The sequence below is a fragment of the Zonotrichia albicollis genome, chromosome Z, assembly GCF_047830755.1.
Source record: "Zonotrichia albicollis isolate bZonAlb1 chromosome Z, bZonAlb1.hap1, whole genome shotgun sequence".
In the NCBI taxonomy this organism is placed as follows: domain Eukaryota; kingdom Metazoa; phylum Chordata; class Aves; order Passeriformes; family Passerellidae; genus Zonotrichia; species Zonotrichia albicollis.
The window spans coordinates 20779847-20799907 of record NC_133860.1 but is presented as its reverse complement, the minus strand read 5'-3'; the positions used below and the strand labels follow the sequence as shown (position 1 = coordinate 20799907).

Below are 20061 nucleotides of genomic sequence, written 5' to 3'. Positions count from 1 at the left end.
GTGGCACACAGCTCCTCAGGGACCACTGCCAACTGGAGTAAATTAAAGTAGACCTCAGGCTACCTTACACAGGGCTGGGACAAGTCAGGAGAGGAGAAACATGCAGCTGTAGTCAGGATAAACTTCAAGAAGCACTCTTTTCATCAAAGACATGTTTCCTCTTAATTTTGTTGAGCAATTAGAGTTTTACAAAGGTCTGCTTAGCCTATCTCTATCCTACCTGTCTCCACAGCCAGGCTTACAACTACCAACAATTCTAGGCTGGAAGAAGCCTGAATGGGAAGGAACACCTGTGCTGTGTCATTCCTATTTCTACTGCACTTGGGATTCCTGGATCTTAAAAAAAGGTGCCAGAGTTAAAAATTCAAGTGCAATACTACCAGTGCTGCTATCCCACTCCCCCAGCCCAGAGAGTGCATCAGGTGTGTAACTCAAAACAGGCCGTTCCTGACTCCATGAATCTCAGCAAGCCAAGGGCCAAAGTGGAAACAAACATCAACTGCTAGAGTAAAGTTCTACAGGTCTTCAGTAAAACTGAACCTAGTAACAGTGGAAAATATTGATTCAATGTACTTTTTCTGTTTCTGTGATTTTGCTGCCTGCATAGCAGTCAGTGAGAAACGTGGTTAATGGTTAATGTCATTTCCAGTTTCAGTCTAATTCTTCACTGTCAGAATGACAGCACGAGCACAAAGACCCCGGAGCACACATGAAAGGTCAGAACTGATCTAATAGGAAGCCATTAGAAATGGCTTCTTCAGAGCCTGAGACCAGAACGCAAATAGTGATGACTTCACTTGAAGGAAATTCCAAAAAAATCACAGAATCTTTTAGGTTGCAAAAGATCTCCAAGATTATCAAGTCCAAACTCTGACCAATCTAGATCATACCATGTAAAGCCCTGTCCAGTCATTTCTTGAACACCTCCAGGGATGGGGACTTCACTACATCCCTGGGCAGCCCACTCCAATGCTTGAACAATGTTTCCATGAAGAAATTCTGCCTGATGTCCAACGTTGGGACAGCTTCAGGCTATGTCCTCTTGTCCTGTTGCTAGATGCCTGGAAGCAGAGGAATCTTCTAAAAACCATGAGTTTTCTAAACATCATGAACTTTCTAAAATCTTTCTAAAATCATGGAGTTTACCCCTGGAAAGTAAATGCATAAGCATTTTAAAATGGGAAGGGACACTGGATGCAACAGTGTAGTGGAAATTATAAATATTGGATGCATAAGCCAGCAAACTTAAATTTTAAAATTAATTCTGGAGAGAAAAATCTGTCCACAGCTGTAGGCTTTTTTTAAGGGGAGAAGGGCCAGGAAGTTGGCACAGATGGTGGGTGAGGTTTGTTTGCATATTTTTTGCTCGGCTTCAGTTTTGTGGGTTTGTATTAAGTCAACTCTTTCTCTTTTAGTTAAAAAAAAATCCAAATATTTGCTTCAACACATTTCCAATCTTCAGGGTCCTCTTAGATCTTCTAACAAAGAAGTGTATGACAACTTGTATGTGGAAGAAGGATCTGTATCTGATAACATCAATTGTAATTAAAATATATGTTTCATACTGCAGTGCTTATTTCCCCTCATGCCACTTGCCCCTCCTGCTTTATTACTGTCACCATGATTTAGAGATGAGACACAAAAAGGGATGCTAAAATACTGTAGTTCCCTGTGGCACGGATTGTAAAAGATACTAATTGCTAATCCCTGACTCCCAAAACATAAAGCCAAAATAGTGAACCAGCCAAACAAACAAAAGAAACGTTTTCCCATTCCCCCCTTTTTAAGTGCAGAGATATGAAGCCCAGATTGTCCCAAGTGCTGGTAGAAAAAGAACTGTACTCTGCTCATTCACATGCCATCTCTAGTCTTTGGCCAGCAGACCAATGCTCCCAGCAAGGAAACAACAGATCAAGAAGAACTATTCAAGAAAGGCAAGAGGAAACTGCAAAACAGTGAGGACATACTACAGAACAAAGATTAAGGTTCCTGGGTGTACTCAGAAACACTGAGGGTGAGAGAAGGCATCTAAGGTAAAACAAACCAAAATCCAGATATTTTCCTTAGGTACATGATTAGGAGAGATGGTGGTGGAAGAGGTCGGCACCCAATTTAATGCTCTGTACTCGGGTAACCTCCTCCACCCTGGCTGTCAGACAATTGCCTGGGTGTCTGCCTCTGCTCAAACTGAAAGCTTCCAGCATCTCCGAGCATCAAGTCTCCTAATGTTCTATCAAAAAGCATGTGGAAAAAGGTTAAGGACCAAATGTACTCTGTGCACAGACCCACGGAAGTCAGAAAAACATGAAAGTAGATTAACTGAAAACAAACGTGACCCTGACGAGATGTCAGGGAAAGCTTGCTACTACAAGAGTAACAAAGGACTGCAGCTGAGCTCCTGGGAGGCTCCTTTAGTTGGGGTTTTCAAAAACAGATCACACTAAAAGAGCCTGTAAAGAATGAGCCACATAATTGTGACCATGCCCTCATGTAATGTCATTCACTGTACACTGACTATATATCCTCCTCATCTGATTCCCTCCTGTCCCTGTTGTCCAACAGAGGCAATCCTGACCATTGAGAAATTATGACTTTACCTTCAAGGGGGGGAAAAAAATCATAGCACTTGCTTTAATTCCAAGCTTCCTCACAGAAATATGCAGGCTTACTGGTTTTAGGAGTCAGCAGGGTTCATGCTTTTAAGCTCCTCTCTGCAGCCATGACAACAGAAAGTATATTTCAAATGAAAGCAAGAAAGAAATTCAAGACTTTGCATTTACAAAAACACCAAAGTGAAATCTACTGTAAGAATCAGACTGAAGCATTGCAGATTTGAACCTCCCAGAGAAATCAGAGCCCTTCAAGATACGAAAGCTGAACCACCACAACCACCCTGAGTGAAGGCTCTTAGCCAACAGCAAATAAAAGGTAATGCAACTAAATCCTCTTAGTACAATCTAAAATAAACTGAATTACTAAATATTTGCTATTCATGCATATGGACAGCTACCAGACTGAACACTTACCAGTTTGATCACATGTCCAAACCTTTCCATAGAAACTTGTAAGAATCAGCGGAGCCTGCAAATACTGCACACAAGTAAAATACTTAGATCTTGTAATCCCTCTAGAGAACTGAATTTCAGATAGGGTAACACACTGACCTGAATCACAGAACTTTCAGCTCAATGTCACCACCTAAACAACCCTATGACAGCCAGACCTTCCTTCTGAAGCAATTCTTCTGTGTGAACAAATGGGGCAAACATTTCTTTGTCTCAGCAGCAGCTGTTCCTTAAATCTGTTAAGTCCACAGCCTCAACAGCATAAAATTCTCTATCTTCTGTTTCTAGCATTGAGTAAGAAAATGCCAGCTCACACAGCTGAGATGCTGCTCCCCAGTCTCAGCTTCTGGGTCAAGCTCTCATACAGCAGGTATCTTGATTTAAGTGACACCGTTCTCCTGATATTTACTCTGTAACCATTAATTCAGTCCTGAGAGGTTTTCAGATTTGCCTGAGACCCCAGTACAATCTTTAAAAAGGACTTTTGAAAGACTCTTATGCAAGCACCTAAATAGTTCTGAAAATAAGTTCCAATGCCTGTGTCCTCTGTGTACAATTGCAATCCTGCCTATGATTATGTGACACATGATAATTCCCACTGAAACTGGCAGGCTCTTCCTCACCAAGGTCAGATCCTTCCAATTTCTTCATTTTATTATGCATAATTTTCTTCTGTTTGATCTGCATTTTATTTGCATTGATAAACTATTGCTTAAATGAAATCTGAGATAATTCAAGACAGGAGAGTATTCTTTCCTCCTTTTGTAGCAGAACATGTGTGAGATGACTAAACTCCAACAACCGACTTGACTTATTTTGGCTTAAACAAGTGTCATTGGAGGATATCATTCCCCCCTGAAACAAGAGCCAAAATCCAGAACAAATCCCTGTTTAAAATAATGTGTTCTTCTAAGCAGATCCAGCTTCCTATCTAAATGAGGTAGATCAAGGAAAAACAATCACAACAATCATCTCTTATGACATGGTTCAATAAGTCTGTTATTTCACCCAAACACTGCTTCTGCTAATTTTTAGTGTAATTATATATATAAATATGTTTCAAGGTGTTTTAACCTTGTCCAACATATTCCTCTGCCCACAAGGAAGTAACTTATGTTACATGAGCCCTATCACAATGCATACTCAAACAGACTACAGGTGGACTGTATTTTATTTTCCCTATGAAAGCAGATCCAGTTAGTCAAATACCATTTCTGCATGCAGGGAAACACTTGAGGTTTCGGGGCTCAGCAGTCTGGCAGGAGTGATGGATGATCAAAGGGGTTCAATAGATTTTGGGTAGACTTTGATAAGGTCAATACTCACTGTGAAATTAGCAGTTAGGCTTTCGTCAGATGCGCTACCTTTGCAGCTTTGTGTTAGAGATGCTTAAAATTTTAGGGCCTAGAAATCTTCTTCCATTCCCTCTGCTTCTGGAATCACAGTGTACCTCCCTCCCACATGTTATGCAGCAGGAAACAGCTGTACACTTGAAAAATAACCTAAAATTATACGTACTAAGAACACTGGAGTATCAACTAATTGAGTCAAAGGCATTGTTTAATTAAATGTTCAGTTCCTCCTTCCAGACTGAAAATTATGCAAGGATTCCTCTCTGTGTACTTACAAGAACCACTACTGCAATTTCCTTTAAATCATACTTCTGGTTCTCCCCTGCTTCAGACTTTAAAGAGCAAACAAAACCTAGCTTTTCCCTACATTATTATATTTCCCCCTTTTTTTCAAGCCTGTACTGAATAGAAAAAGGCTGTGTTAGGCCAATCAGGTTTCCTCTCCCCTGTAACTGTTCCTAACCAACTTCAAAATGTGAGTACATTCGTATGCACAGTGAACTCCCCAGCAAACAGCTACTTCTTAAAGGCACTGTACACTGTCCTACCTCCTGTAATTTGCTGCTCAAGTACATTACTTTGCTTCATTTTCTGTACACTCAGAAATCAATGTTCAAAATTCAATTACACTGCAATTTCTTCAGTTCAAGTGATTTTTCTTATCCCATATTCCTTCTGTATGCAAGAAAAGAAATATGAAACACAAGATAATAAGCAGCATCGTGTTAGATGCTCTTCATCTTATAGATAATAATACCAAGTCCATCTGCTCTATGTGGTTAGATTAGGTAGAAAAAAATGCATATTAAGATGAAGAGCCTTTAATCCACAGTAGGGAAAGAAACTCTGCCACTTTCAATAGAATTGCATGAATCCGCTGGTGGATTAGATACAAACAGAGTGTAATCACCTCAAGCTGGGCATGGAGATGGGCAGTGCTCACATTTATGTAGCTTTCAGAGAAGTGAACGCTGTAATGAACACTGACTTGTACTTTTGTAACTTTTCAAGTGAATGCTTATACCTTAGTACAGCAGGCACATAAAAATCTGTCTGGTTTGAATTCTCTTCAAGGTAAGACACACAGCAGGATTACCTAATACTAAAGAAAAAATCACCTTTCAATTTTTGAGTTTTTTTGGGGGCACTATTTGTCTACGAAAAGTTCCAAGTAAATGTTCTCAAAGGGAGGGTTCTATAAGCACACTTTGTCTGTATGTCACACACAGCCGCAGAAATATTTCTGTGTGTTGCCCTACTGCAAATCTACTGCAAATCTTCTACCCTGATCTTTCTAAAACTCATGAACAAAACCAAAAATTAGCACAAATAAACTAATTAATTAGTTAATTAATTAATATCAAGATCATTGAAAGTGTCATGATCTGAGATACAGAGTAAGCATCAGGAAAAAGAAAATGTACCTAAAACAAAAAACTGGGTTTGAATCATTTTCAGCCAACTCATTGGAAGTGGTTTAACTCCCTCCCAAATCAAACCTTCCTCTCAACAAAAGACATCAAGCTGGAGTCAAGCTCTCCTGCAGGACTTCTGCCTGCTTCTGGAGTTTTTCCATGCCACAGGAAAAAATTTCAGCTTTCACAAAACTACAAACACTACAAAGAAAGATTTAAAACAACAACAGTACTTAGAACTATCTTGTTTTGGACATTTTATAGATTACTCTCCCCAAACAACTTCATTTAGCTAAGGCCCCTCCAATTTCTGTTGGAGAGACACACACACATAATACCAAAACTAATCCTAGTATTTTTTCTGATCATTTGTTCTGACTTCTGTTCACCTGTTCCCAAAGCAGCAGATATCATAAACAAACATGGTAAGCATTGCAGTTTTCCTTTAAACAAAGATTTCAGGAGACTGTTCATGAAACCTGGTTCTGTAGAAGATTTTTTCCAGGAAAAAAGAAACAAAAGAATAAAGATACACACATGGAAACATCAAACATGGCTTTCATGCTCTAAATGGATAGAGCTGAATACCTGTGAAAGGCCAAGGATGATTAAGAAAAAGATTTGACTTCTGTTAAAAAGGTAGAAATTTTTCATGTTTATTTTATGTTAACAACATCTGTCACCTTCATCCAAGAAATTACACTCTTTCTTTCAAGTAAATTTTCATTTATTAATTGAACCTGCTCACAGAAAAACTGGGTTCAATTTGGCTTCTGTTGAAATTGGTGCCAAAGCACTTCAAAACACGTCATCAACTGTGAAATTAAAACCAGGTACAAAATTTCAAGTATTCTCCAATCCAGGAAGGACAGTGGTAACTCATTATTGCTTTCACAGGAAAAGAAAACGAAACATTATTACTAAATGGTGATCGAAGAAAGAAAATTGGCTTTTGCAAGAACTGCTTTGAGGCACTAAAGACACAGATAAAGGAACCTCAAGGCCAAGAATATTTTCTTAGTAAATCTCATTCATCCCAACCTGGAGCACTGAGAGAGCTCCAGAACACTCCCCATTTTTGGAGAAAGATGGTTCAGTCAGAGGTGATTTTAAAGGCATTATAATTTGCCTACATTAAGGCATTTGTTAAGAACAAAAGGATAAGAATAAATGTGGTAGATACCCTTTGAAGGATACCAGAAACTTTTGTTTCCCACAGCTTTAGAGTTTGCTGCGTTCCAGAAGAAGGATGCACACACTGAAAAGAGAACTGAAGTGTTCAGCCAACTTATGTTCTGTACACAAAAAGAAAAGATGAGACTTTTAGAAAGTAAAAAAATAATAAAGTGAAGAATACAGCTGAAGAATCTGACACCACTTCAAAGTAGGGGGAAAATATTTGATCTTTTCAACATTAGGGCTTTATTCCCGAAAGTGTTATTAAAAAAACATTTTTAATGTTTTTCCTCCTCCTTCCCCTTTCCCTCCTCCCTCCAGTTCCTCCTTCTCTACCCAAAGTAGCCAATGGAAATTAAATCTAAAAAGCTGGGGGCAGGTCAGGCCAGGACATTCACACACCTCATCAAAAGGTTCCTCTACAAAGTCTTGTGGCTTTCTCCCCTTCCTTCAGAAAGCGAATGGCAATACAAAAAAGTTTGTTTGTTGCAAGACTATTCTGTCCATTTGCAACTCTCCTTCATTTCCCCAGGAACTTTTTCTCCTGATCACCTCTACTGAACTTCAGCTACCTCTCTCTTGTGGTCCCTCCTGAGATGTCCTAATTTGCTCTGAAGGGAGATCCAGGCAGAGGTTTCAGGATTATCTGCTGTCTTGTCCCCTCCGAGGCACCCCAACACATGTCACCCACCCCTTAACTGCCATGGTATGACAACCAGAATTATGAGAGTCTGACACTCAGCTTTCTTTCGTTCTGGCATATTAAATAAACAAACCAACCACACAGACAAAAGATTGCTGTCAGCCTGAAGCACACTTGAAAGGACCCCTGTGTAGGAGGTCTGGGCTCTGTGTGACACAGCTTGGAAGTGTCAGGCTGCAACAAGCTCCATTGCACTCCTTCTCACTTCCCACAGCCACAGGAACCACAGGGAACGAGGATCTGAGGATTCCTCCATGGGAACAAATACTGAAGAAATGCTGGCAGTCATGGCCTTCCAGTCCCACTTGGTTCTGACACGTGACTTGCATTCCTTCCGATGTCCATGACGAGATTTCACCACTTTATAAATTACAGCCACCTTCTACACCACAGCAAACTCCACCTGCACGGAACCAGGGCAGAGGCAGGGCCCAGTGCAGCATTCCTTGGTAACTGGTGCTGGCCAAACAAAGCCAAAAAACTCATTTCAAAACAGGGAGTTTTGCAGGCAGTTTGAGGCACCCCTGAGAGAAATGTGGAGAATCTCCTTCCATGTTACCTATCACACCAGCACTGTGGGATTACCTCTTCTCACAAGGGCTGTTGAATCATTTGCTTCAAGTCCTGAGTCAGGGCTGAACTCACTCCTCTTTAGTCTCCTGTGCATTCCTCCTCATTTTTATAATTCTGAACTGTTAGCTCCACCAGTTTTCTGTGGTACTCACAAACAGCATAAAAAGAAAATTTACTTTCCCTTATGGTTCTCAATGTAGTCTTTTATAAAGAGAATACTTGCTCTGGTATTCTAAAGAGGGAAAAGAACAAAACCCCATTACATTCCCTCCAGCTACCATTTGTCCACGAAATAGGAAAGAAGTTTGTCACAATTCTTTTACACTGTGATCTGAATAAAACCAAAGCAAGAACTGTATTTTTTTTTCTCATATAGAATGTATTTTAAAAATTAATAATAAAATAAACTAGATATTCTATATAACACACAAATAAGTATTATTATAGATAGAAAATATTTTCCAAAACACTACAAATAAACTCTTCTCAGACATAAATGAGAACTTTGAGTGAAATATATAGTATGTGGAAAACAAAAACCAGATCCAGTGGGTTTTGTTTGGATGAACTGTCTTCTGGATGAATTCTATAAGACAATCAAGTGCCTTTAGTTCTACAAAGTGTTAAATCATGTGCTAGCCTACATTAGTAGTCATGCCAAATTTTGCCACTAATTATATAGGGAAACTGCCATTTTCTGCCTTCCAAATTCTTTTAATGGAATTGACATACTGAAGGTCCTTCCTTTCCATTCCTAAAAGGCATTCTGTCTCTCATACAAACAAGAGAATTATTCTCCAGTGCACTCAGTTCTTACTTTCCTGAGAACACAGGAAAAGTATTGAAGTGCAGAGTGATTTATTATCAAACTGGCTCACTCAACCACAGAGAGATTCTACCCAAAGCTTCAAGAACTACAGGAAGATAGATTGTGTTCTTCTCTGCTTTATGGACAACGAGTTGTAATCTGCAGAGTTTAAAATATAAATATTGACAAATGAATAAACACATCGCCATACAAATTAGATCCACTTTTCCTTTACATTAATAACTACCCATTACTGTAATGACTTTATTATTTATCTTAAACGTAAGCAGGAGCAGTTGGATTTCACTGAATATAAAGTCTTCTGCTTGCTCTTGCCAAGCAAATGACTAATGAAAGCTCCTGATAGGAGTGAGAGTTTGCCATTTGCAAACAAGACAGAATTAAAAAGAAACCATGAGGGGCAAGAGGAAAGAAAGGCTTCTCAAAAAGGAATCTTTACAGACCTCTGAGACATCTAACAACCAAACTTCAACATAAATACCCTAGTACTATAGGTTAATGGTACATTCAGCCCAATAGGGATTTCCATCTAGAATGATCAAAAATGTCTATGCAGGTATATTAAATTTTGGTTTTTACTTTCAATAAAGATAATTTGTATATCAATTCAAAGGAAGTTCTGAGGTGTCTTTTTCCTGCCTCTGGAAAGGTACTGCTAGAACTACCAGGTCTCTTCCCTTCACAGAAATCAATGTTTGTGGTCACAAGCCAAGGAGAGCAGATAAAGCATGTTTCCCACTTGGCAAAACAGGCAGGTTCCCCTCTTCATGCTGTAGCAAAACCAAAGGAGCAGAGATCTCATTTTGCAATGTTTCTATTGGTTTTCCACTTCTGAATATTAGCACGGATTGACCTCGAGGATGTCCTTTTGACCTTAGTGCCAGCAGTGCTCAGCCATCCACAACTCAGGATGCAATGGAAGAAGTGGGAACAAAAGTTCGATCAATACTGAAATGACAACCTTCATTTTAAACTCTGCAAATAAATCAGTATGCAGCAAGCAAAAGATCTGATCAGAAAGCAGCATCTAAATTGTGCATTTAAAAATGCAGTTCGCAAAATTAAACCCAGATACTGAAATGTGATTATTCACTTCCAAATACATCAGTTGTGAAAAAAGTTAAGGTAATATAGCTGATCTATCATTACAAAATTAAATACCCTTTGGGAAAATAAATGTTAAAAATATTTAAAAGACTAGCAAGTCCTCTCTCATCTTTCTAGCAAAAATGCAGATATTAATAATGATGCCATATGACCAATACCTAATTTCTCTTTTCCTCATATGTGTTCAATATCATCTTGAAAACAGATATTTTTACAGCATGAAGTGACATAAAATTTTAGCTTCTAGAAACATTCTCTTTCTGAAACACCTTTTCAATTCAGTCTCTTCAAGATTTTTCCCCATACAATGTGATGATTTTTTAGCAGTTTTCCTTTTTGAAGGAACGGATTGCAATTCTGCAGCTGAATTTTAGTTCAGAATTCTCAGGAACTAAAATTAATAACATATCAAGAGATAGTATTTAACTATACTAAAATATTTTAATATAAGAAATGCTTGATCCAAGGTACATAAATCCAAAACTGTACCAAAAAAAAGCAGCCTCATACTTTACGTGTACCCTGGTCCTATTATGAAATTACTGCTCAGTGAAAACAGAAGAACAGACACCTCTGACAATATGATTGCTCAAACCTCAGGTTCACCAAGACATAACTCCATTTAGAAGTTAATGGATTTACTTCTTGTTGTCATGTTGGTTTCATTAATTTAGTTAAGTGAACCTAGGGAAAATAAAGTGTCTCATTGTTAATTTATTTTATGGTTATTCTGGGGGGTATTCAAGATCGCTGGCCTCATCTGTAAAGATATTGTAAGAAGTTAGTAATCTATTTCAAATTTGTGACACAAATTTTTGTAGAGCAGTTAATAGCAGCGTTCATGAGCCATTTTGTTCCTTTCATTCTCAGTAAACTAGAATTGTGCATTGTTTCTACCCATTTCTGGAGGACTGAAATAGTTCAAAATTTCATATAAACCATTTGGTCCTCCGTGTGCAATCAGATGACCATTTTACACCCATAAAGGAACTTTAAGGAGCACCAGCACCTTTCTGATATGGAAGGGATTATCAGTAATGTACTTTTTTCTAACTTTTTTTTTTGTTATTTTGCTACAGACAATGCTTAGATGCGGGGATTCAACAGCATTAAAGAAAAAAATTATTCAAACTTGGAACTTGATGATATTGTCTGTGTAATTTTCCTTCTGCTATGCAAAATATGTACACATAGCAGAACTGTTGCTTTATAAAGAAAATATATTACAAGGTTGAAATGAGACTGAGATTGTGTCCTTTCAATCAACTCAATTTTTATTAACTATTCTTTTCAAATCAATATGCAGAATACGGAGAAGAATCGGCCTTGAAATATTTATCAATTAATTATTTCTTTATTAATCAATAGCAAAGAGGGCAGAGGAAAATATGATTAAATATGCCTGAACTCTGATATTTCAGTTTAGTAATTCCTATAGGTGGTGAAAATACCATAGGTAGAAAACAACTGCAATCTCCCTTTAAAAAGATTTTTCAGATTTCTGAAGTAGTGTAACAGAAAATTTTAGAAAACTGACAAAAAGATGGTTTCCTTTCCTAGAAAAATTTAGAAGAATAAACCAGCAGAAATCACTTTCATAAAGAATACATTCCACATTCACAGCACATTTTACCAATTTGATTTTAATGCTAACTCTCAATTAAAATAAAATAAGTTCTTTCTATTCATTCTATTATGAAGGATTCTATTTCCTGCTATCAAATGAATCCATTAAGTATTTTCACTGGGAAAAAAAAAATAGATCCCTGTCATTCCCGGGCTGACTCCTTGGTGTACCTCCAGGTAATAGAGCTTGATGTAGAAGTGCACTTGTAAAAGTGTAAAATTGTATATTCTCTGTATGCACTGTATTTTAAAGACACGAAGTCTGGAACTATTTAGCTTCACTGGGGACTGAAAAAAAAAATCAAACAAAACAAAAACAAAGGAAAAAGCAAACCAAAAAACCCCCAAACTGAACAAAAATGAAAAAAAAAAAAAACCAAGCAAAAAAACACACACACAATAAAAGGAAAAATACCATAATAATCCACAGAAAACTTTCTAAGAAATGATGCATTCACCTACTTCTGTAGATCATACTGAATCCTTTGGTCAATTTTTCCATAAGTATCTTCACAATATGTATAATATTCTGATGAACCCACTCATGGTTTTTACATGTCCAGTTAGTTAACACAGTTCTTAATATCAGTCACTCTCTGTTTCAGGTTTGCTTTTTTGCTTTGTTGTTTTTTTGGGGTTTTGGTTTGTTGTGTTGTTGTTGTTATTGTTATTTTGTTTGGGGGTTTTTTTGAGGTGAGGTCTAGGGGTTTTTTTAGCCATCCTTTTGCTAAATTCTCAGTAAATCATCAAGTAAATGGTATGATGGCCAGACTATCACTGGCCACCAGTGATAAATGGTACCACCTAATAAAATAATATAACAGAACATATACTTCTCCCAGGAATACCTTGTGTATCTTTCCTGTTCATCACTTCTCTTCTAATGAAATACTGCTGATGGCCCATCACACATGTCAGTCTAAACAGAACATAAAAACTGTGCTCAGAGAAGAATTTCAAGGAGCACTTCAAAAGTGCAATGACCAGATGGCTTAAGACTAATTAGAGAGCTTCTTCACTGCAAAAGTAGCTAATTTTTTTTTTGAGATCTTTGTTCCAACCAAAGAGATGCAAACATGAGACACAGATGCTTCATAACATTTTTAGCTTCTTCAGGAGAGAAAAAACAAAACAAATATCTCCCTTAAATACTATTTTCAAGGTGGGGGAAAAAAGGGTTCTTAGGTTCCTGTAACACACACTTTTCAAGATGAGCACTCTTTATGAAAGAGCTGATAACCAATATGTTTCAAGACATTATTTTTAAGGGCCCACAGAGATTTTCCTTGATCTCCAGAAACAAATTTGTGCAGTAAGGCACACCACTGTTTACAAGGACAATTACCTCAGTTCTCAATAGAGCCAAAATATGTAATGCCCACAACCCCTCAGTCAGGTATCGTGTCAAAAGACCTCTGACATGTCTCGCAACATCAACAGATGAGCTACATCTGGTGCTGTACCATAAAAACGCCTAAGTTATTGTTTAGTCTGTGTGAAGAGAAGACAAAGTAGCAGTCCTGGAAAAGGGATTATTTTCAGCTGGTAGTTCGTTCTTACCATATCTTTAGCAAAAACCCATTTCCTAACTGGAAACTTGAACATCCTTTTAAGAGGAAAAGCTGTCCCCATTTGAGGCCATGCGCGTTGACTAGAAAGCAGACAGAGATTGTGGCGAATAGCCTCTTCGATCCCAAAATTTCTGGGACTAACAACTGCTATCACTTTTTTATCTCAATGCATGTTAATGTACTATAAGGAAACATAAAAATTAAGATTATGAGACACCTGATGGCCTTTCCTGATTACCTAACTCTTATCAGCCTCCTGTAAGCCTCAGGGCTGGACACCCAGCTTACACATTTTCATAGAGCTGTGCTCTAACCTTAAACCACAAAGACAGAACAGAAAGGGAGATCAGCAACGCAGGACTGATACACTGATAACAGTAAAAAAAAACCAAAAAAACAATTATTATCTTCTTCAGACCAATTATTGAGAAGCAATAATTGGTCTGAAGAAGAGTTCCTCACAAACCCCTCCAGACGGCATGGCCCGTGGCAGAATGGTCAGTTCTATCACCCCAATAGCAAAGGGAAGTTGTTTCCTTGTCATACAACCTTGAGAAAGCCATTTGACCTCTTTCCATCTCAGCTTCCCCACTTGGGAGCCAGAAGAAAACTAATCTTTTTCTTTCCCTAAAAAGCTCTTTGAAGTCCACAGAGAAAAGTATCCCTAAATTGCACTCAAAGTCTCAGTCTTGTCAGCTCTGCTCATTGTTTCAATGTGAAGTACAATTTGAAGCCCACTGTAGAATGAAGAATGTGTCAATGAAATTGTAATTAAAAATGTCATGTTTTGATAAGTAGAGCTGCTGCCAAGCATAACAAGTCAGAAATAACCACTATTAACCACAAAGTAAGCAATGCATCCTCAAAATTCACTGGCCACAAGTATCTACTTCATATCCAATTCCCTGAAGAAACAAACTTGCCTCGGACTCCTACAGGGCACTGCCTTCCACACTTCAAAACAAGTAGGTTTATACCCACTAATATCAAGCAAGTACACAGATTGCCAAAAGCTGTTGAGCTGTGGTTTTTATTTCTAACAGACATGTATTTGCTTGGGGGAAAATAAAAGAACAAAGTTGCTCCTGTAACAATTCAGGATATGTGAAAGAGGACCAAAAGTTTGTGTCCCATGTATCTCTGAACCAAATTAAAAGTGAAGATGACAAAAGGAAGATCCCATCCAGAATCTGTAGTTCTAAGGAAATGGGTTTTTTTTTAATGTTAGTTTAAAATGAAACCTATATGAACTTTTACAAACTATACATATGTGCCAAAGCTGAAATGCCAATTAAAAAAAAAATTTAAAAAATTAAAAATAAAATTCTCTGCATTTACATGAGTGCATTTCAAAAGATTTAAAATAAAATATTTGTATTTCAAGGGTAAAGTACCAAATGACAAAGCGTGACAGAATATGACAAATTTTATGTTCTGTTTCACTAATAATTGATAACATAACATCCCAGGAAAGCTGTAGAATAACAACAGCAGCTGAAAATGACAGAAGCCAGGACTGTGTTGAAAAAGCCATTTCTGCCATCCTCCAGCTGTGAAGTGGAGCAGAGCACAAAGGTCCAGCTGAAGGCTCACCCAGCGAAAGGCAAAGCAGTGGCCACCCTTCAGCCGGGCAGGAGCTGCTCCTCACGCACAGCTGCACAAACACTCCTGCGGGTACCGAGGCAAGGGAGGGCTCCATGGTTTAAAACACAGCCTGGGAGAGAGCTCTGCAGCTCCTCACCTTGGGTTTTCAAAGGCTCATGGAGCTACAGCACTGGGGTGTGGCTTCGCCGTGGACAAACTATATCTTAAAACAAAGGAAAGAAAAAGAAAACACAGAAGACAGGCTGCTACGAAAAGGGAGATTCTCCCTTCCCTAAGGTTTCCCACTGTGCAGTGTGAGTGCCTATGCCAAATTATTAATGAACTATTACTTTTCTCGTCAGATCCACACACTGTTCCAACTGATTCCATGACTGCTCTGCGGTTGAGTTTCAGACAGAGAAGGAGCAGGTAGAAGGGATGAAATATTTAGCATTATACCACATTCAGATCACACTAAGAATGGCAGGAAAACATACCCTTATCTTAAACTAGACAGTTCCCAAGACTGCAAGTCATGCATTCTTGGAAAGAAGTTACATCTTCAGACTCTTTCTTTCCCATGGGACATTAATTTTTATTAGACACTGCACAAACCCTTCACTTTCAGGTTTTAGCTTCATTAGACTAACCATCTTTGCAGATTATACTTTTAACATACTTCTGTGACTGCATGTTTACTGCACAAAAGCGTGCATGATATACACACCCACATCTGCACATTGAAAGGTAAGGCTTTTCAGAAGTGTCTAAACTTAGACTTCAAAGACCCTGCACAGGGACTGAATTCCGGTGTCATTCCAGCGTGATTTGCTTATTCCTCTGTGCTAAGCATGGATTTATGGGCCTATCTGCAGGCAGTTGATTCAGCAAAGCTTGATAATGCTGAATACACTTAGACCTAGTAATACCACTGATTATGGTGGAAAATATATTGTTAAATATAAATTCCCTCTCCCCACTACCCTCCTTCAGGTTCTCCTTTCCACAGTTGCTTCTCCAAGCTTCAATCATTCAAGCTAAAGCACAAAGGCATACAGAATTTTATTCTTTGGATGTCTTAGGTAAAATCGGACAGCCCTTTCCAACAATAAATTTTAGAGGAACTAATTTCTTTCTTTGAATGTATTTTCTCTTTCTCAAATGTCTTTTGTTTGTTTGGTTGGTTTGGTTTTTTGTTCTTTTTTTTTTTTTTTCCTGATCCAACATTGAAACCACGTTCTTACGTTGCTAATAAATTCATGTCCGTGCTCTTCGAACAAGGACTTCAAGTGTCTGCGACATGCTATCAGTTGTCATCACGCTTAACCAAACAGGACCGAGTTAAGGGCCTTTAGAAAAATCTCAGTTTCCACAAGCTCTGTCAGGGCTCATTAGCGCTTGGCAGATGACTACTTTGAAGAGTTCGTCCCCGCCGAGCGTGCTGCAGCGGCGCAGGAGCTGTTCTCTGCGGCCGGGCCACGGGACACCGCGCAGGGGAGGCGGCTGGACCTTCGCCCTGCGCTCGGGAGCTGCTGCGCTCCCGCCCCGCTCCGCTGCCCCCGGCCTTTCCCGGGAGAGTGCGTCCCAGGCGGGCACGGCCCAAGGCAGAGGGAGCGGGGAATGACTCAACACGGGCGCGCAACACACCGTGCACACAGCCGCCTTCTCTTTTCTTGCTCTGGCAGGTACAGAACAATACCTCTGCGCCGAGCGTCCCGACTGCCCCGGGGTGGTCGGCACCTGCTCGTTTTAAGTCACTATCTCGAGGTGAAGCCTTCCAGAGCACCGTCTACCCCACCGGCGAGCGTCACCCTGATCCATCTGTCCTTTGCGCGACCGTAAGCAAAGTTACGACGTTATTCCTCCCGAAACCCCTTTTTTTTTCCGCCGCCGCTCCCTTCCCGGCTATCGCAGCGCAGTCGGGAGGCAGCCGCCGCTGGGCAGCCCCGCGGGCTCTCCCGCATCGTGACCCCGCAGTCCTGCCGGCGTGCTTACCTTGATGCCCTGCTGCTGTGTGGTCAGGGTCAGCTTGGACTCGTCCAGGAGCAAAACTTCGCAGTAAAATTCCTCCGGGACCGCGCAGAAACAGCCCATGCCTGCTGCGATGGCCGAAGACGGGGCGGGGAGGCGAGAAGAGCCCCGGGCGGCGCCGGAGAGGGGCTGAGGCGCAGCCGGGTCTGGGCCGCACCCGGCTCCGCGCCCCGGCTGCGCGGATGGAGCCCGGCGGCTGCTAGGGCGCAGCGCCCAGCCCCACGGGGCGGCCCGCCGCCATCCTGCACAACAGCCTGGACGGGGCTGCCGGGCTCTCTCTCCGGGAAAGGGGGAAAAAAAAACCCGGCGGCTTTTTTAGGGAGGATCCCAGGGCACAGCCCTCGCCCGAGCCCGGCTGTCACGGCGGCTCCCCCACCGCTGCCGCCCCGGGGAGGTAGCGAGCCGCCCACCCGCCTCGTCCTCCGCCCCGTCCGCGCACGATTCCGCGCCTCCCCTTTGTGTGCAGGAGCGGGGCCGGGGAAGCGCTCTCGGCCGCCGCAGCCGGGGCGTGGGGGTGGTCCCCGCCCGGCCAGCGCGTTCCCTCCCGCCGCGGAGCTTGCGGGCGGAGCGGGGCGGCGGCGGTGGCGGCGGCGGTGGCGGTGCCCGGCCGGCGCTGCGCTGCTCCCCGGCTGCCCGCGGCCGTGCGGGGGGGCGCCGGCAGCGCTCGCCTCCTCCCCGTCGGGGGCGGAGGGATGGAGCGAAGAGAGACCCGGCGGTCGGGCAGCGCCGGCCGCCTCCTGCCGGCCGCCGGGCAGGACTCCCCCGGGGCGCCTCTGGGGCGGAGAGCGGCGGGCGGCTCCTGCCCGGCCCCGGCACCGCGCCGCATCCTGGCACGGCACCCACCGGCGTGCCTGCTCCGGGGCCGGGCGATGTCCCCTGCCCCGGCCCGCGCCCCGCGGTTGTCCCCGTCGCCGCTGGGCACGGCTGCCCGTCCCGGCGGCCGCGGCCCCGCTCGCTCCCCGGGGCAGCACTGACCCCTGCGGGCTGCGCCGGCTCCTCGCCGGAGGGAGTCACATCGGAGCGGGTTTCGTCTCTGCGCTTGACAAAGAAGCGCTTCAGGAGACACCACGAGTGAGCGGTCGAGCAGAGGATGAATTTTTGAAAGTCCCCTAGATCGGAGGTCTATTCTCCATCGAGCTGTTGAATACTGTGCTTGCTACAGGGATATTTAATTTGCAAAGCAACAGTATTAAAAACAAATAAATAGATACATTTTTAAAAATCAGTTTTAAAAATTGAAACCAAAACCCAACCAACAAAGAAAAGGGGGAACACGAGAGATCCTCCAACTGCTTTTGCAGTTGTTGTCTATAGTTTCTGGAGCACTCAACTTTCTTTGATGCACATATCTCCAGGATTTTTCCCTCTCAGGTAGGAGAGGGATCCTTCAAGTGAAGCCCTGATCCCACAAATGCCTGTGCTTTTATGTAAATCTGTATGCATGAGTCGTCCTATTGAAAAAGTTCACGTGTATAAATTTCAGAATATGCAGAAGTGTTTTTCTTCTGGTCAATAACTTGTTTGTGTAGCATAAGAGAGGGGCACAAGGAAATTATGCTTACAAAACCTACTGGGTATGTAGGTAAGTCTGCTTTTAAACACCTGTCCTAAATATAACCCTGCTGCTCCCAAGTAATGACACTCTCATTTTCATGTTTGAACTTGGACCTTGGGGTGTTGGGATCTCCATATCCATCCTGTAGCTGCAAAAAACAATATTCCATGAGCACTGGGAAGATCAGGACAAAACCCACTATAGAGGTTCATAAAAATAAAGCCTTTTGAAAGACCTAGAAATACTTAAAAAGACTAGTCAGTTAAAAAATTCGACTTCTTAACCTTTTTTCCTGGGCAATATGTACCCAGGGAGAACGCCATCCAGAAAGCACAGAAAATTTAGGAAATTTACTTATGGCTTTCTAAACACATTTTTCAAACAGTTCTTGAGCCCCTCTGACAGCAGACAATTTTCTAGAGATCAGATGGTTCCTTTGCTCCCCTTTTTAGTCTATTTAGATCCATATATCATGCACATTGTGATATAAATTACCCTCTAAGTCAGTTAAAGTCATTATATATGTGTAAATCACTGGTTAATCAAGTGGGAGGGTTCAGTGAACTCAAAACTGCTTCAAAATCTTTATTGATAATTTTAAGTGTTCATACAATCACAATTCCAAATCTGAGCAGTTTTATCAATACTACTCTGGGTCATATGTTGCTTATAAGCTGTCCAAGTGAACTATTTCATGTCTTCTCTTTTTGAAGATCCATTTTGTGCTCCTGCACGTTAGCTGATTGGTCCATGGGGAAAATACATAATACACAGTGACATTGAGCTGATGCCTATGTTTAGGGCACAGAGAAGTTAACTCATGAATTTGTCTCCTAGCCAGCTATTGCCAACACCTAAGCACTTGATAAAGAAGCAGTACCAGAACCTGCTACTTGAGGTGAAAGCCTGGGAGGAGATCCTGAAATTCAGAAGAGACAAAATCAGCCAGGGGAGCAGAGGAAGAGAGGATGGAATAGATGGGATCTAGACTATGAACCAGTATGAGCCCTGAGAAGCTCAGGAAATCAGAACAACCAGCAGGCAAAAACATGGTGCCTAGCTTTTCCTTGGAGCACCATGTTACAGAAGACCAGCCCTGCCTCAGTATTTCAAGTATCAGGAGCACCTCACAACTCATGAAGATCCTGAGATAGTCATCTGTTTTCCAAATTCGTTAGGAAACTGAGCTCCTTTTTACTTCTCTCTACAATAAAAAACACAGGTCTAGCACTGCAGTGGGAAACTTGTTGATGTAAGCTCTCATCACACAAACACTTATGGACACGTTTAAATCAGGCATGTAAGTACAGGACCAGAGCACAAAGGCATTTTTGTCTATTGCCTGTTTGATGAAGTAGCCGGCAGAACTCACTGCAGCCTCTGTGATCCAGTACACCCTCATTAAAATGTTCTGTTTTAGTTGTAATGCAGTATTTTCAATGAGGTCATTTAAGCAAGGCACCACAATGGCACC

General features: G+C 41.4%; 1 protein-coding gene across 1 annotated transcript in view; it reads right to left on the bottom strand.

Annotated features, from left to right (window-relative positions):
- Positions 1–17652, bottom strand: part of EPB41L4A (erythrocyte membrane protein band 4.1 like 4A) — a 120460-nt gene extending 102808 nt beyond the window's left edge. Inside the window, exon 1 of the mRNA XM_005490434.4 lies at positions 16997–17652. Within this exon, the coding sequence (XP_005490491.1) occupies positions 16997–17095 (99 nt within the window). The 5' untranslated portion in view covers positions 17096–17652. The remainder of the gene's footprint in view (positions 1–16996) is intronic.
- Between the last annotated feature and the right edge of the window lie 2409 nt (positions 17653–20061).